This window comes from Eschscholzia californica, unplaced genomic scaffold (genome assembly GCF_041429995.1).
Source record: "Eschscholzia californica isolate CP2 unplaced genomic scaffold, dmEscCali1.0.p SCAF_1, whole genome shotgun sequence".
Lineage (NCBI taxonomy): Eukaryota > Viridiplantae > Streptophyta > Magnoliopsida > Ranunculales > Papaveraceae > Eschscholzia > Eschscholzia californica.
In genome coordinates, this window is record NW_028238198.1 from 5612538 (window position 1) to 5627482 (window position 14945).

General features: G+C 34.6%; 2 protein-coding genes and 1 long non-coding RNA gene across 4 annotated transcripts; 1 reads left to right on the forward strand and 2 right to left on the reverse strand.

The window, feature by feature from the left end:
- The first annotated feature begins 250 nt into the window (after nucleotides 1-250).
- Nucleotides 251-1045, forward strand: LOC147563562 (uncharacterized). The gene is made up of 3 exons (XR_015224758.1): nucleotides 251-392; nucleotides 470-555; nucleotides 776-1045. It is a non-coding gene; the product is annotated as an uncharacterized LOC147563562 (long non-coding RNA).
- Nucleotides 1046-6815: 5770 nt separating this feature from the next.
- Nucleotides 6816-9360, reverse strand: LOC147563563 (uncharacterized). Of its 2 annotated transcripts, none has more exons than XM_086638693.1 (4): nucleotides 8627-9360; nucleotides 8163-8525; nucleotides 7862-7944; nucleotides 6816-7486 (listed from the first exon to the last, which is right to left on the reverse strand). In XM_086638693.1, exons 1-4 carry the CDS (start codon nucleotides 8844-8846, stop codon nucleotides 7028-7030), a joined length of 1125 nt encoding a protein of 374 aa, XP_086494819.1. In that variant the 5' UTR covers nucleotides 8847-9360; the 3' UTR covers nucleotides 6816-7027. The 2 variants fall into 2 exon arrangements, with proteins under 2 accessions (XP_086494819.1, XP_086494818.1); XM_086638692.1 differs by having other exon boundaries at nucleotides 6816-7489; nucleotides 8627-9309.
- A 1043-nt stretch (nucleotides 9361-10403) lies between these two features.
- Nucleotides 10404-14600, reverse strand: LOC147563564 (uncharacterized). The gene is made up of 7 exons (XM_086638694.1): nucleotides 14276-14600; nucleotides 13324-13508; nucleotides 13150-13205; nucleotides 12985-13063; nucleotides 12760-12898; nucleotides 11681-11794; nucleotides 10404-10889 (listed from the first exon to the last, which is right to left on the reverse strand). The coding sequence occupies exons 2-7, from the start codon at nucleotides 13491-13493 to the stop codon at nucleotides 10698-10700; spliced, it is 750 nt and encodes a 249-aa protein (XP_086494820.1). The 5' UTR covers nucleotides 13494-13508; nucleotides 14276-14600; the 3' UTR covers nucleotides 10404-10697.
- Between the last annotated feature and the right edge of the window lie 345 nt (nucleotides 14601-14945).

Consider the following 14945-nt stretch of genomic DNA (forward strand, 5'->3'; position numbering starts at 1 on the left):
ATACTGTTCAACTTTTCTTTTGTTGTTCATTTGACACAATCTCGGGGATATTGTCTTTGCTTTTTAAGCAATCGTAATTAGTTTCCGATTTATAGTTTTGTTAATGTCTCAGCTCAAACTTTATTCTTTTTTCAGCTCTTAAGCAAAATAAGATAACTTATCTATGCGATTTGGTGCCATGTTAGAAGCGCTATCCATAAATTTCATATATAGTTTTCGTTTCCTTGTACTAAATAACTCATTGAACAAGTTCCACCGTGCCGGAGGCATGGGCTATAACATTGTGTTTTTAAAGTTTTAAAGAAACCATCCCTGCATATAGAAACTCTTGGTTTTGCCTCTAAATATGGTAGAAAGTATTTTAACCAATTCGCAGGAGGTTAATAGACATGGTGCGTGTATGCAGATTGGCGTGATTCATTGCTGTACTCTCCATGACATCCAATTCTTTATTATTCTCTTTTTGTAGACTATGTTCTTAAGATTTCCACGAGCTGGTTATAGATAATGCAACGATAATACAAGCCAGGAAGCATAATCAATTGAAAATTTCAGGTATTAACTTTTTTAGTCAGTTACTAATACTTTTTTCAAAACAAGTCTTGGTGTGGGACAACATAAGGTTAATGTATGTCATAATTTCCACTAATAATCGGTGACATTCTTGCTACTTAAGATTTTTTCATTGGTTGAAAAAATTAAACTATGAACCTATGGACTTCGGTTTAGGATGCATATGGGGAATCTAACGATAAGATTATTATCTTTGTGCCAGGAATGACTGACTATATCTTGTTGAAGATCTTAAAATGTGATATCATTTCTTATTGTCTGTTATTGTTGTAATGTAAAAGTAGGTTATTGAAGTATTTTGAAAAAGAATGAAATTTTTGTGAGTTGTTCCAGATTAAAGTCTATACGATCTGTTATAGTTGAAGTTCCCCAATAGCGGTCTCTGTAGAAGTCATGTACAATAATTTTTCACTTTTAACAGTGCAGATCTATTTTGTTACTGTATTCATTTATATTCATGGTTTTGTTCAAACAATAACGTTAACATAACCTTGATTGAAGGTATACAACAACTTAGAGGGACATTGATGAGTGGTGTTTGTTCCAATTATTTTATTTCTATATGTTTATTCTTTAGCTATTAATACTGTTCACAGTCTATGTAACAAAATGAGAATGTTTTGATGCCTTAGAGCATCTCCAATGCAAAACTCAAAAAAATCTCTATTCATCCTATTTGTCAAGTTCTAATTGAGATTCTCACTCCTACGTGTCGAAAATAGAGATCCTCAATTCTTGTATGTCTCCAATGCAACACTCTAAACTTATTTTACTTATGTGTCAGGGTTATTTTTGTAAAAAAAATAATTAGTTATTTTGGAAATATACGAAGACTTGATTTCTATTGGTTGAAATTTAAATATTGATGAGTTGGACAACTAGAGATATCTCAAGAAGACACTCTGAAAATAGAGTGTCCTCTTGAGATATCTCTATTCCACTCTCGACACATCATCTTTGAGATCTTAGTTGAGTTTTGCATTGGAGATGATTTTTTAAGAATAACTCAGAAAATCTTATGTGGCACTCCGAGTTTCTAAGATTGAGTTTTGCATTGGAGATGCTCTTAATGGTCCAAGTTATATGTTTCAGTTATTAACAAAAAAAAAAGTTATATGTTTCAGTAGTATAGGTAGGATGTTTATATTAAAATGTATATACTTTACTTATTCTACAAGCACAGCTAATTTTAATTTTAAATTATCATTTGAGCAATGAATAACTTAGGCAGCCAACTCATATACATTCATTTTGTTTATTTTTAATTTTCAATTTATTTTAATATTATTCGATGTAGATGTTCACAAAGAATGTGAATTTTTCAAAGAGATATATATATATATATATATATATATATATATTACTTTCATAAACTTCTCTATATTCGAATTTCACCGTGCCGGAGGCACGGGTTATATCTAGTCTTCTCTATATTGGAAGTTAAATATGCGCCCTCCCAACGGTAGTGGCGCCAAATTCCAAATTCCAAATTCACCGACCCTCATTAGGCTGGGCCTATGAAAATTGGGTGGACGCCTACATTAATTTAGGAATAGATCGCACCACCAGTCGATGGGACAACCAATTATTTAGAGGTGACCAACGGTTTGCCAAACCGAACCAAATGATTTTTGGGCCGATTCGAACAATCTCCGGCTCGGCTCGGCTGAAAAACCGATCATATCTTGGTTTGACTTCGGCTTAGATTTTTTAAAACCACTCAAACCGAACCGACTGATCTATATATATATATGTATGGTTTATACATTATATAATGCTATAACTAACAACTAATACTAAACACTCCTAGTTTTTGTAACTTTCATAATAGTGTCGAGTAGATGTCACAAACTTAGATAGGGGTCTTCAAATGTTGTGGGAACATTAATAAGGATTATAAACGAAGAAACATGGAGTAACAATTGAATCAGTGTCATTAGGTGTGAATTCGAACTTATTGGTATTTTCCGTTTCCTCTGATGATATGATGGGTCAATCATTTGCTTTTTTGGGTATTCAAATCTATAAGAGTTTAGAGACTGATTTCAAATTTCAACTTCCATTATTCTTGCTTGAAGTACACTTTTTCTTTCTCATGATTGATTGGTTAACTGACTTCAGCCGAGCTGACCAACCGAACTCGATCGAGTTAAAGCGAATCGGGCCGAGAGAAGTCACTTGACGATTTGATCGGTTCAGGTTTGGTCGATAATTTAGCCAACCCCAATGATTGGTTTGATTTCTTGACCGTAAATGATCGGCAACCGACCACGCTGTTTTGTCTTTGAAATTTTCAGTTACAAATTCTCGTCAAGATAATAGAAGCTTATAGATTAGTTACTAAATGGTTAGACACCCACTCTGTAACGGGATGTCCTAGGTTTGATTCTCATTGCAAGTGAAATATGGGTGAGTTACATGTTTGAAGGGAAAATTTGTTAAGATCTGGCATTCTCAAACTTATTGATAGATAAAATAAAGAGATTTAGGAGACAGATCTGTGAAGTCAATTTTTTTCTCCTGGCTCAATGCATGATAGTAGATTGTCTTTGCCCTAACTCACAAGTTGCAGGGGGCTGGCTGATGGTGCCCTAATGGTGGTACTGGACATCACAGCATGACAGCAATGGGGAATGGGGGGTGAGGAATTATTGAGAATGCTCAACGAAGGACTTTCTTTTGTTTCATATGCCCCTAAAAACCAATGTGAGGACAAAAATTTGTACACCCACCCACAAGCACCAGACTTGTGAGGAGCTAGGGGTTCTGACTTGACTGGATTTACACCAATAAATGGGGATTGAGTAGTCAACCTCTACTGCTACTGATAGAAATTCTTTTTACCACCTGCCCCTTTTTAACCTAGCTAGACATACATAATTAATTACCTGTCTGTCTTTCTAATAAATTTGGAATGACACGTCGGAGTTAAATGATCTCAATGAAAATATTGAAAAATAAATAATAATAATAATAATTTGTTGACTGAATTTTGGAACATATTTATTAAGGAATGTGAATGTGGATTATTTTCAAATGAATCCTACTTATCTTAGAATTTTGCAGTAATTTGGTCATGGTGATAGGAAAATAGTACCTATTTCTTTTCTAGTTCACAACAATGAAGCTAAATAGAAGCTCAAAAGAGAATAGTGTACCTTGAAATTGGGCAAGTCTCCTCTATCTTTAGCTAAGTTCGGAAATGAAGCTTTCACAATGGGCAATGGGCTGGCCTAGGTTGCATTTGAAGTCACAAACTTCTTTCTCATATGTTGGTAAGACAAGACACCCACACAAAAATTGTCATAAATATATTGAATTTTTACTTAATTTTTAACGATCCAGATCGTAGTAAAATTTTGTCTTTTAATGAAAGTGAATTAACGAGTCAAAATTTATGTAAAAATTATTTGTACTTATAGTATTCCTTGAAACATAAACCTCATATCTCTCCAAAAGTCTTATATAAACAAAAGCAAAAATGCTACATGTGATTTGCATGTACCCCATTTCTGTATTAATACAGTGTAGAGGAAGATATTAAGAGTTAGAGAGATTGAGAGAGAGAAGTTGATCTGTCCATGGATAATATGATGATGATGACTTCATCATCATCATGCATGTTGGAGAATATGGATAATGTCTTACTATGTCTAGCTATAGTCAAATCAGTAGACTTATTCAAATTTAGGTTAAGGACAGGAAGAGAGAAGGAAAGATAAAACTTGAAAGTAAGGATTTTAAAACTCCTAAATAGTAAAACCCTAACTGCAAAAGGGCTGGCTGGTTTCCTGCTGAAATTGCAGAGGAGAAGAAGTATATAAAAGAAACAAAACCCTTCCTTCCCACACCCACCTACCAAACCCAACTTTTTCTTTTATCCATTCAATCACACTTAAATTCCACCACCCTACACATTCCTTTCTTGCTATTAAAATCCAATTTGTCACCCAATTTCTTTTCATTGTTACTTTTTAACAAAAACAGAGAAAGGTCAGTCAGTACAGACAAAGCTATCTAAAGCACTGTCAAAAGGCTTAATTAGCTAGCAACCATCACTTCTGTAAGCTTTGGTTTGACCTTTCCATTTTTTTTATTACATCATCTCTGTCATTCTAATTTTATTTTAGAAAATTAATATAGAAAATTTTCAAATTAATTTTAGAAAGATTACCTTTGAAAGTAATGGAGTACAAAAGTTGACAGATAAGAGTAATGCTAGAGAACAAGAAAAACTAGAGATATATTATGTGCCTTGCCGTGATTCACTATTTAGTATATCAAAATCATCAAAAATACGAATCACGACAGTTCACATAAGATTTCTGCCTATAATTTGCTTGATTTTTTTTTGTTTCTTAACATTTTTTCACAAATGATTAAGATTGGTCGAAGTTTTTCAACTACTTCCATTCGTGCAAAGTATATTTTTTCGTTACATTTGCACATTAGGTAGCTTCTTAGCGCGGTTTCACTAATTTGAATTTCATATCGTAAGAATTAATGTCTTTATTCTCTTGATGGATCATTTTACGAAGTAGATGATTCCTTCAGTTTGTTTTACAACATGTGATATAGATATACCGTACATAATGATATATTGTTTTTTGGTTGTTTAATAGAAATTTTCAGATTCCATGATTTTATGAGTATTTGTTCTCTGTGATTTCTTCAATTTGCTCTCCTCTTCTAAGTTCATAGCCTTCGCGGTAGTTTCATCGATGTTACCTACCAAATAAAAGGCCTGCTCAGGAAGACCATCTAATTCTCCGCAAAGGATCAGCTGAAAGCCCCTAATTGTTTCTGCTAGACCAACATATTTCCCTGGAGATATAACACTCATACCGATAAAATGATTTGAACCAGTTACTGGAAAAATGGGCACCCTGCCCTTTTTCCAAGTATAAATTAGGTTGAAATGCTCATTTGAGATTCTATATCAAGTGGTTTGATGACTTTGTAGATTAATTATATATAGTTGCTTGGAAAATTTCAATACCTATCAAGTGAAACTTCCTGATGAAAGAATTAATGGTGGGTGTGCTAGATTCAAAAATTCTGAAACAAAATGTGTTTAATTTAGAAAAGTTCATAGATATGCATGTGAGGTGCAGTATTGCACCCCAGAGGTGATAGACACATAAACCCTAACACCCCAAAACTTCATGTTTTCTTCCTCTTAATATCATACACCAACATTTTAAATGCTCTTAGATATTAATACTAAATTTTTGCACAGAAAACCTTTGTTCTTTTCCATTTTATGTTTATTTTGTGCTAGAGGAATCATACCACTAGCTTTGCTTAAATAGTAAAATTAGATGGAATTTAAAAATAACTTGTGGAACTCATTTGACTTTTGTTATGAACTTCAAATATTTTAGTCTTCTTTCGATTTTTCTTCTTCAAAACATACTTGCTCTTTGAAGTGATCGGTTTATCTAGGGTCTCTCTTTATCATTTTCCTTCCTTTCATAACATTTTATCCGAATAACTACACTTATACAAAGAACAATTGAACTTATAATCAAATATACGATCTGTAATCAAATTTAAGAATTAACTGTTGTTATTTTTAAAAGAAAAAACTTTGATGAACTAACTATCTCGGCAAACAAAGCTCAATCAACTTTCTATTCGACCTCTTTGGACACCTAGCTTGGACAGTCCCATCATTGATATAAATGTTTTCGCTATTGAAAACGAGCGTATTCGCAAAATGTTGGACAATCCAGACAACCAATTAAGAGCTAGGCCAAGTGGTTAGGAAGTGGATAGAACACTTATGATGAAGGTCCTGCTATATAAATCTAAATTAATATAAATTACTAAATTTGTGTACCACAAGAACTCTAATTAGATATTTAGATGGTCATATATATATAAAGTAACAAAAACACAAAAAAGACTTTGTTTTTCTAAATATATACCTAAAAACAAGTCTGCCCATCCAACCCAAATTCTAAGTTACTTCATATCAAGTCTTTTCACATCAAATTCCCATCTCAGATACCTCCCCTTGGCTCATCAGTTTTAATATTGGACCACCAAACAAAGTCTCCATCACCATCAACAAAACCAATTCCATTCTCTCTCTTTCTCTCTCTCTCTTTTTGATTTCTAAAAGAGTAATGGTGCCTAGAGAGAAATAGGTTGCCCTGTCAAAACAGAACCCCCTTCTAATGTTCTCTTTAATGAAGCATCAGAAGCTATCTAGATACCTAGCTATTCATGGTCCAATGCATTTTAAGGTAAATTTCACTCACCCACAATTTGTATAGTAATTAACATGAGCAAAAGATATCTCACTTTGAAAACATTACTTACTAGTCTCACTTTCCAATAACAATTAAAAAAACCCTAACTAGACATAACTACCAATATCTTTTACATACATAACAAAAGTACATATTTCAATTCCACTGCCCCCACTCTCTACATTTGCAGCTCTTCATCAGAGAAACTCAATAAATTGATAAGGGGTGGTTGTATTAACCATGGGTATATTTGGAAGATGTTCTTTCCCCTTCCCACTGATCATAATCTCATCATTTCCGGTATCGTTTCCGTTTTCTTCTTCTTTAGGTAGTAGAGGAAATAGTTCAAGGGTATTAGATTTTTGATAATCATTAATGTTGGAATGAATGAATTTGGGTTGAAAAAGAATTCTGAGTTGAGGGTGGGTGTCAGTAGTAGTTGACCTAGCTAGGGTTTTTGTTGTTGTTGTTGTTGGGTTGATGAGATGAGAAGAAGAAGATGATGAGAGATTCATCATGTGCCACGTGGCATGCAAGTGAGAGGATCTTGAATGTTGAAATTCTTGTATCTGATGATCATAATCTTCTAATTGAAAGCATCCATCTGTCTTACTTTCTGAAACAACTGTTGCTCTTCCTTGCATAGAAACAGCTTCCTGCTTTAAACAGTTGAATAAACAAAAAGAAAATCAAAACCCTAGAAGGGACCAAATCATAAAACAAAACCCTTGTTTCAATTCATCATCATAAACTCAATATCAGCACCGACAGAAAGGAAGTATAGCAGCTTTTAATCACCCTACCCCTTTTCTTTTCCCAACGTATAAAACCCACCCTTTAACTCTTTCTCTCTCTCTCTTTCTTACCCTTTTTCATATAAAAAAACTATTTGAACTTTAATCTTACTATTAGATTATTTCTATTAGTTTTCAGATATGTAAGTAAAAAGATAGGGAAGTGTTAGTATGAATTTGGGTTATCTTCTTTAATTCTCTATAGGTTAGAGAGAGAAAGAGAAAAAAAGTATAGACCTTTGAAAGTGTACTGCAGTTTGTAGAGAGCTGTTGCCAATTCTTGGTCTGTTCTACTTCATATCCTGTCCTTCTCGATCCACCTGCATCATCCCACAGTAGACAAAAAGTAAAACAAAATTACTAACTTTTTCTTCTTCTTTGAGTTAATCAGTTGTTTGCAAGGGATGGAATTTACATATTATATATATTAGGGTTAGGGCTAATGTTAATTTATTAGTAGCATTTTTTTTTACTTTTTTGCTAAAAACACTAAAATGGCTCAAAAGAAAGAAATTTTAACTTAATATGGGTAGAATACCTGATTCATTTCTTTCTAGTAGACCAATTTGACCATGAGTTTGATGCTTCTCTTCACCATTAGTTGTAATATTACTAGTTTCTAATTCTGATGATTTACGGCGTCGTTTTTGTCGTTCTCTTGCTTTATGATTCTGAAACCAGTAAAATACATTTTTTCCTTCGATTTTACCATAACGACGAAGCTGTGCTGTTATATGTTGGATTTGATCGGCAGTCGGTGTTCTAGTCCCACGTCGATATAATTCTTCTAGTGTACTTAACTGTTCTGGTGTTGGGTTCCATCTTGAACTCACTACTGTTGTTGTTGTTGATGGACTTAAACCCATAAACTCTGATCCCTTGCTTTGTTCCGAAACGGTAGCTACAAAATGAGGTAACAACAATTAAAACTATATCGAAATTGAACAGAGAAATGAACCTAAAGAAGAAGATTAGAAGAAAAGGGAAAAAGTTATTACTTACAAAGATGATTGTTGAATAGAAAAAGATCGGTGCCATGAAGACGGGTTAAGCAAGGAGGATTTGACAATATTGGAATATTGTTAGTAGTAATATTACCATTACTAGTAGAAGTAATAGTAGTAGGAGGAGAAGGTTTTGGAATGAGAGGTCGAAGTTTCCGACGGTTGAAGGAATCAGAGTTGTTAAATCCACCAACACCATTACAACCCATCATCCACATTCTTTCAAGCTTAGTTAGATTTTGTTGTTGTTGTTCTTGTAATAATGGTAGTAACTAGGAATAGTATTAAAACTACTATAGCTATCTCTATCTATATGTCCTTTAGGGGTGGTTAGAGTGGTTTAATTAGTGGAGTTGAATGATGGGTAATTGATTTTCTAGAGATTAGAATGATAGGAAAAGCAAACAACAACACAACGGAGAGAGAGAGAGAGTTGGAGATTGAAGACTTAACAGAGAAACAAGCTATGGGAAACAGAGGCAGAGAGATGAAGATTGAAAAAGGAGATAGAAATATAAAGGAGGAAAGAGAAGAAGGTAGCTAGGGTTTATTAGTAGAATAAGGGAATGAGAGAGAGAGAGGGGAAGGGGGGGAAAGAGTTGAGGCGTGGAATTCTGGGAGATTATGGGGAGAAGCAAAGAAAAGCGACATAACGATGATGAGTGCTATCATAACCCTCTCATCACCCTTCTCCTCTCTCTCATTTATTGCTTCCTCTTCCCTCCCCCCCCCCCACCTGATGAGTGCCTTTCACACTTATTCGATATCCCAACTGCCTCCCCTCTCTCACTCTCTAGATTTCTCTCTCTACTATCCTCTATCTAGCTTCTCTAGTCACCACCACCACCACAACCTCATTTTCTTTACTTTTTGTCTACGTACGTACTTTCTCTCTCCATTCAGAGTTTTGTCTCCCTCCATCTACAGACCCACCACCCAATTTCTTTCTGTCTCTCTCTCTCTATGGAATTTGGGGTTTTGCACAAATTTCCTCATAATTCCATGGGGTACCCCCTTCACTACCAACCATAAATTATCACATTGCTAGGGTTAGAATCAGATCTAATCTTTCCATATCCTCTTCTACTCTTTATTTTTTTCATTTTTTTACATTCTCATGCTAAACGTACCACAGAATAATACAACACCTTTTACGTGCTAGACACAAAGGATTATACATACATATGTTCTTTCTTTTGGATTTTTTTGCTTCTTTCTTACTTCTCTTTTGATGTCATCATCCTCCTAAATTTTATGGTCCCAATTTTTATGTTTACACGTTCCTACATATTTTTTCAATATCTTCTTGTATTATTGTTCGTCATTTTGTCCGGCTCTACATATCATGATCTAATTTGAATTTTCGTCGTTTGTCTTATAGGATTGAGCTTAAATGTAGAAAAGTGTCTTAATGAGCATTTCTCATGTACACCAATTAACACCCATTTTCACTTACTAGGACAAAAATGTCTCTCTTTTATCGAGTTGGATCTTTTCCCGATTGACATGACCATACATGAACATCTAGGAGGATCTCTCCATGGACAAGTATGTAACAAAAATGGGGAGGGGAAAGACCTTTGTTCTTCAAGATGTTATTTTTATCTTTAGCCATGGTAATGGTGGTGAACCGGTGGGAGTCGGTTAGAGTAAGACTCTAATAAAGAGAAAGAAGGCTAAGCACAATAACTAGATACTTTCCTGAAAGATTAACATGTTAGTTATGGTTCCCAGAGTAAACCTAAATTGCATTATGAGAAAACTAGTCATTTAACTTGGTGTCCTAAATTGAACGTACTCTTCAAATTTCATATATAGAATTGTAATCTCAAAGAGCGATTTCTCTAAATTACTCTGACATATACAAAATAAATAGTAGTCTGACGATAAATGAGTTTTAAGAAAATATTCCTAAGTGATTTCGGCAAATTTGAGAGACTTTTCCATTTTGACGAATTGGGTAATCTAGATATGAGAATCTCGGAGTCTCATTCATGGATTAGGATACATCTGATGGAGTCTGCTGGTAAAAACAACAAGGGGTTGTTTCATCCGAGCTTGAAGAAGCCTCATTCGAGAAGCTTATTACAGGTACCAACACCAACTGCAGCGGCAAGATGCCAAGCTGCATGAATATATGGAGTCCTGGGAAAATAATCATCGGCGATAAAAAGCAGACCTCCCAGGAGAGACGACATTTTATGCACGTTATGAGCCATCCTTAAATCTGGATCAGTCAATGCTCTTTTTGCAAAAGCTACCTGAAAATGATAAAATGATAGAACAATTAAAATCAGTTTAAGAACAATGAATACCCAAAATAGAGGCACAAAGCTGACAAGCTTCCCTCCCTTGCAAAAAAGATTGTTATAAGATACTAATGAAGTATAAGACATGCAAAGATAAGGAACAATATAGAGAGAGCTCAGTTGGGGATTCAAAGATTCCAAGGACTTTTTTTTTAATGGCAGCTTTGTTTCTTCAACTTTTTCTCATGTATATTCCCAAAGGACCTGTCTTGTTTTTTTAGAAAACTTAACCATTTCTTTGGAAAAGGTGATACCTCTGTAAAGCCTCAGCCCATGATGAGACTATAGGTACAGCACAGTCGATAGTACCATCTTGGCCCCATGAAGGTTGGGTTGAAATTATATTCATTAGAAAAGAAACGGTTAGTTTGTAAAAGGGTATTGTAGAACATTAGAACAGCTGGTTGGACAAAAAAAAAACACATTCTATCAGGATTTGAATATAGAGCAAAAGGCAGAGGTGAAGTTTTAAATTTTGCTAGTGGGTCATTTACCCAACTATACCAGGTCAGGATTGTAAGTTAAATGTGAAAACAAAATGACGGATTAGAAATGAACGAATAGGGTGGGTGAGAAAATAAAGAACGGGTACGGAAAGAAACAAGGAAACTATGTTGTCCCATATGACAAATAAAAGGTGGAATTAGTAAGCGACAACTTAAGAAACTGCTGGGGTAGAAATATGGAACGAAGAATGACCAAATACATCATGTATAAACACAAAAAGAAGAATGGTCGATTACCTCCATCATCCCTGTGTGGACTGCTGAAACCATTAACGGTTGGATCGGTAGAATAAGTGCAGAGGCAGCCATCAACAGTTTAGGATTCTCATTCCTTATTGCTCTCGAAAGACACTGAAAAACAAGATTCTATGAATAAAAAAGCCAAGAAAACGAAAGAAGAATTTTGATGGGTTATAAAGAACTAAGTTGGTAAACTAGATTATTGAGCAATGGGCATTAACATAATGAATCAAACTATACCAAGATTTCAAAATTACGGGAAAGTTTTCTGTTCATGGATTATAAGGCATCAAAATTCAGCAAAAGGCTGAGACCTTCCCCGACAGTAATTTTCTTTTTCATTCTTGGGGCAACTACAAGTAACAAATGATATTTCATTGCACTAAGATTTTCTGCTTTTGAAGTTAAACCAACTAAATTTTTCCCTTTCTTGATAAACAGCATAGGATGCTGAACATGCAAAAGTTATCAACTGTAGAAGATGGTTAGCGCAATTATGACCCTATTGGTTATTATGCCTAGATATCGTGCAACTACTAAACAATAATCCTAGTCTGTGCACTGATGAAATGAAATTGAGCACAAACTATGCAGAGGCAGGAGCTTGACTTGGGTTTAAAAAAGTATGGACTCCAAAGAACATAAGCAGGTCAAATTACAGTACTTTATCAAGCTCTTGACGTAAACATGTATACAAAGATCAAAATAAATAACCCTTTCAATGAAATCTCAAACATAACTCTATTCAAATCAAATATAAGAATGAAGAACTGATGGGGGCACTAAGAAAATCAAGCAGAAAAATAGTATGAAAAACTCCGGGTCCCCTAAGTTCAAATCCTGGATGCCCCACAGGTTAATATATTTCCAAGATGGCATTCATTGGTGTAGTTACATAATTTACGTAGACAACCATGACCATATCTGATGATGATGTTATCAATTATGGCATACCAAAGAATATCAATTCACTACAAGCAAATTGAGTGAAGGTGCTATTTCTTGACAGGTTTTAGTGATTCATAGTCAATAATAACTCCTAATTCCAAATAATTTGTAAGCCAGTGTCAACTTACAACTGTTGTGGTGGCTATCATTGTATAGTCCGCCCATCTCAAATACTTCCTCATTTCTCCTCTTGAAGAGTGATATAAACTTGAGGCAATACCGACTCCAATAAGTGAATTAGCATAGAGTTTACTATTCCAATTCTTCCTGCAGTCGTAATCCTACATTTTGTCAAGCACAATAAAGGAATGTGAGGTAGTTTCAAATTCAATGACGTTAGAAGGAAAACTTGCCTTGGAGCCTGCATCCCAAGAACAATAAAAGGAAGTGAAGTGACCACATTGGCGACGGTTTCAATGAATGTCTGATCACCTATAACAGGAAGAGAACGTAAGGAGATATACTAAGATTTATGTACAGATCATGAAGCAATATCAAGACATTCGCTCTAGGAATACCTTGAAGACAACAATGAACCGGTCTCAGACACGCTGGTCTTTGTTTCCATATTTTTCTGAAGAAACAATATCAGTAGTTAATAATTATTGTAAGCTGGATTTGAACAAGGTGATTTATAATCATGCCAAAGACCACTATACGATATATTTTGAGAATTGTAAGTTAGGACTCACCGCATTGCTAGTCTTTGGTTAGATTCAGTATCCAATCCATCAAATTTTGAATCTTGGAAGTCTCCACATAGAGTAATATTTTCTACTGTAAAAGGTGAATGTGGCACCATATGAACTCCATGGAGCCCTTCAAGGGATTTTCGAGTGTTCTCTGTACTTTGAGGACTCATAAGTTCGTCCTCGCACTAGGATGCAACACAAAACTTGCAGAGTTCAATTGAAAGATATATGCAGCACCAAAATCATAAACATAGTGAAACCATACAATTTCTTCATAATGTCTCAAAATCGCAATTTCCATAGTTATTCTATTTGGAACACTTACAATATTGACAAAGCATCGAAATTCGAAACATTCTTGGGTGCTATTATTCTAGAAGATATCGTCGAAACCGTAAACCTCAAAATAGGCTTCATACTCTCTAACTAATTTTGTATACGAGCGTCAAAGTTATGGTCCGTGTAGATAAAAAAAAACAATCCTTTTCCTATAACAATAACTTAATTTGGGAAAACGATTCGTTTAAGTTGGAATTAGAAAATCCCAAATAGTTGGAATCTACATTATGAGCCATATATCTTATCCAGTTCTAAAGCTATACCTAATTTTCCAAGTACATTTTGTTTTTGCCAAAGACCCATAATTGCATCTTAAAGTAAATTAGTGTTTTATGTAATCTCCTTGTTTGATAATCATTGAAAAGGAATTGAACATTTTGAACACCATAATAAATAAGTTGAATCCAAACAGAGCTCCAAGTTCATTAGAAATTAAAACAAAATTAACCACTAGAAGCCCAAAAAACATGTAAAGAAAAGCACACAGAAATTACTCAGTTCAAACAATTGCATAAACCTAAGATTATTTAAAACCCAAATTTGAAGAAACTTAAAATACATAAAAATTCATCAATGGGGGGGGGGGGGGGGGGGGGTTAGAGATAGAAAGTACCTGTAAATAATGGGCGCCGACGAAACGTTACTAGTATATTTTCTTGTGAAGCTCACATGGGAAAAAGGGGAAGAATTGATTAGTTAAATAGAGAAGGAGGAGGAAGAGGGTTTCTGTTTATGATGATGAGTTAGGAAAGTTGAACTTCTTCTTCTCTTGACAAAGGGAAATAATACTAGAATAGATGCCGATCCTTCAGAATCTTCTATATAACATACCTTGCGTATATTCCGTATGATGCTTTCCTCCATCCTACCGTTTGATATTTCCTAGAGATTCGTGCTGCTTTCATATACTGGAATATCTAACGGTACACATTTTGCTCAAGAGTCGACTGTAAAATAAATCATGGAGTAAATTTGATACATTTCGACTGTCCCCGTCAATTTGAACAGAGTTTGGTTAGAGGGTGACAAAGGAATCAGAATATTCGGAAGGTTTTTTTTCTAATGAAAAATTATGACAAACTTATTGTACCATGCTGGCATTGTTGATAACTGCTAACAGTTAGGACATTACAGATGGTTTCTGAGCCGACGACGATTTGTCTCTAAGGGTCGGGGATTGTGATAGTCCTACATCGCTCGAAAAAGCGTCTGGAGCCTGGAATATATTATGTTTGCGCTCAACCTTAGCAAGAGTTGAGTTTTTTTAAGTGAACTTGTAAAAC

Excerpts from the sequence above, each read along its gene's own strand:
- LOC147563563 (XM_086638692.1), bottom strand. The coding sequence starts at position 8,846 with ATGTGGATGATGGGTTGTAATGGTGTTGGTGGATTTAACAACTCTGAT. Across the intron at positions 7,945-8,162 it reads ACTAGAAAGAAATGAATCAG|GTGGATCGAGAAGGACAGGA; the intron begins GTATTCTACCCA and ends GGGATGATGCAG. Across the intron at positions 7,490-7,861 it reads ACTGCAGTACACTTTCAAAG|CAGGAAGCTGTTTCTATGCA; the intron begins GTCTATACTTTT and ends AACTGTTTAAAG.
- LOC147563564 (XM_086638694.1), bottom strand. The coding sequence starts at position 13,493 with ATGAGTCCTCAAAGTACAGAGAACACTCGAAAATCCCTTGAAGGGCTC. Across the intron at positions 13,206-13,323 it reads AACCAAAGACTAGCAATGCG|AAAAATATGGAAACAAAGAC; the intron begins GTGAGTCCTAAC and ends TTGTTTCTTCAG. Across the intron at positions 10,890-11,680 it reads TCCACACAGGGATGATGGAG|GTAGCTTTTGCAAAAAGAGC; the intron begins GTAATCGACCAT and ends TATCATTTTCAG.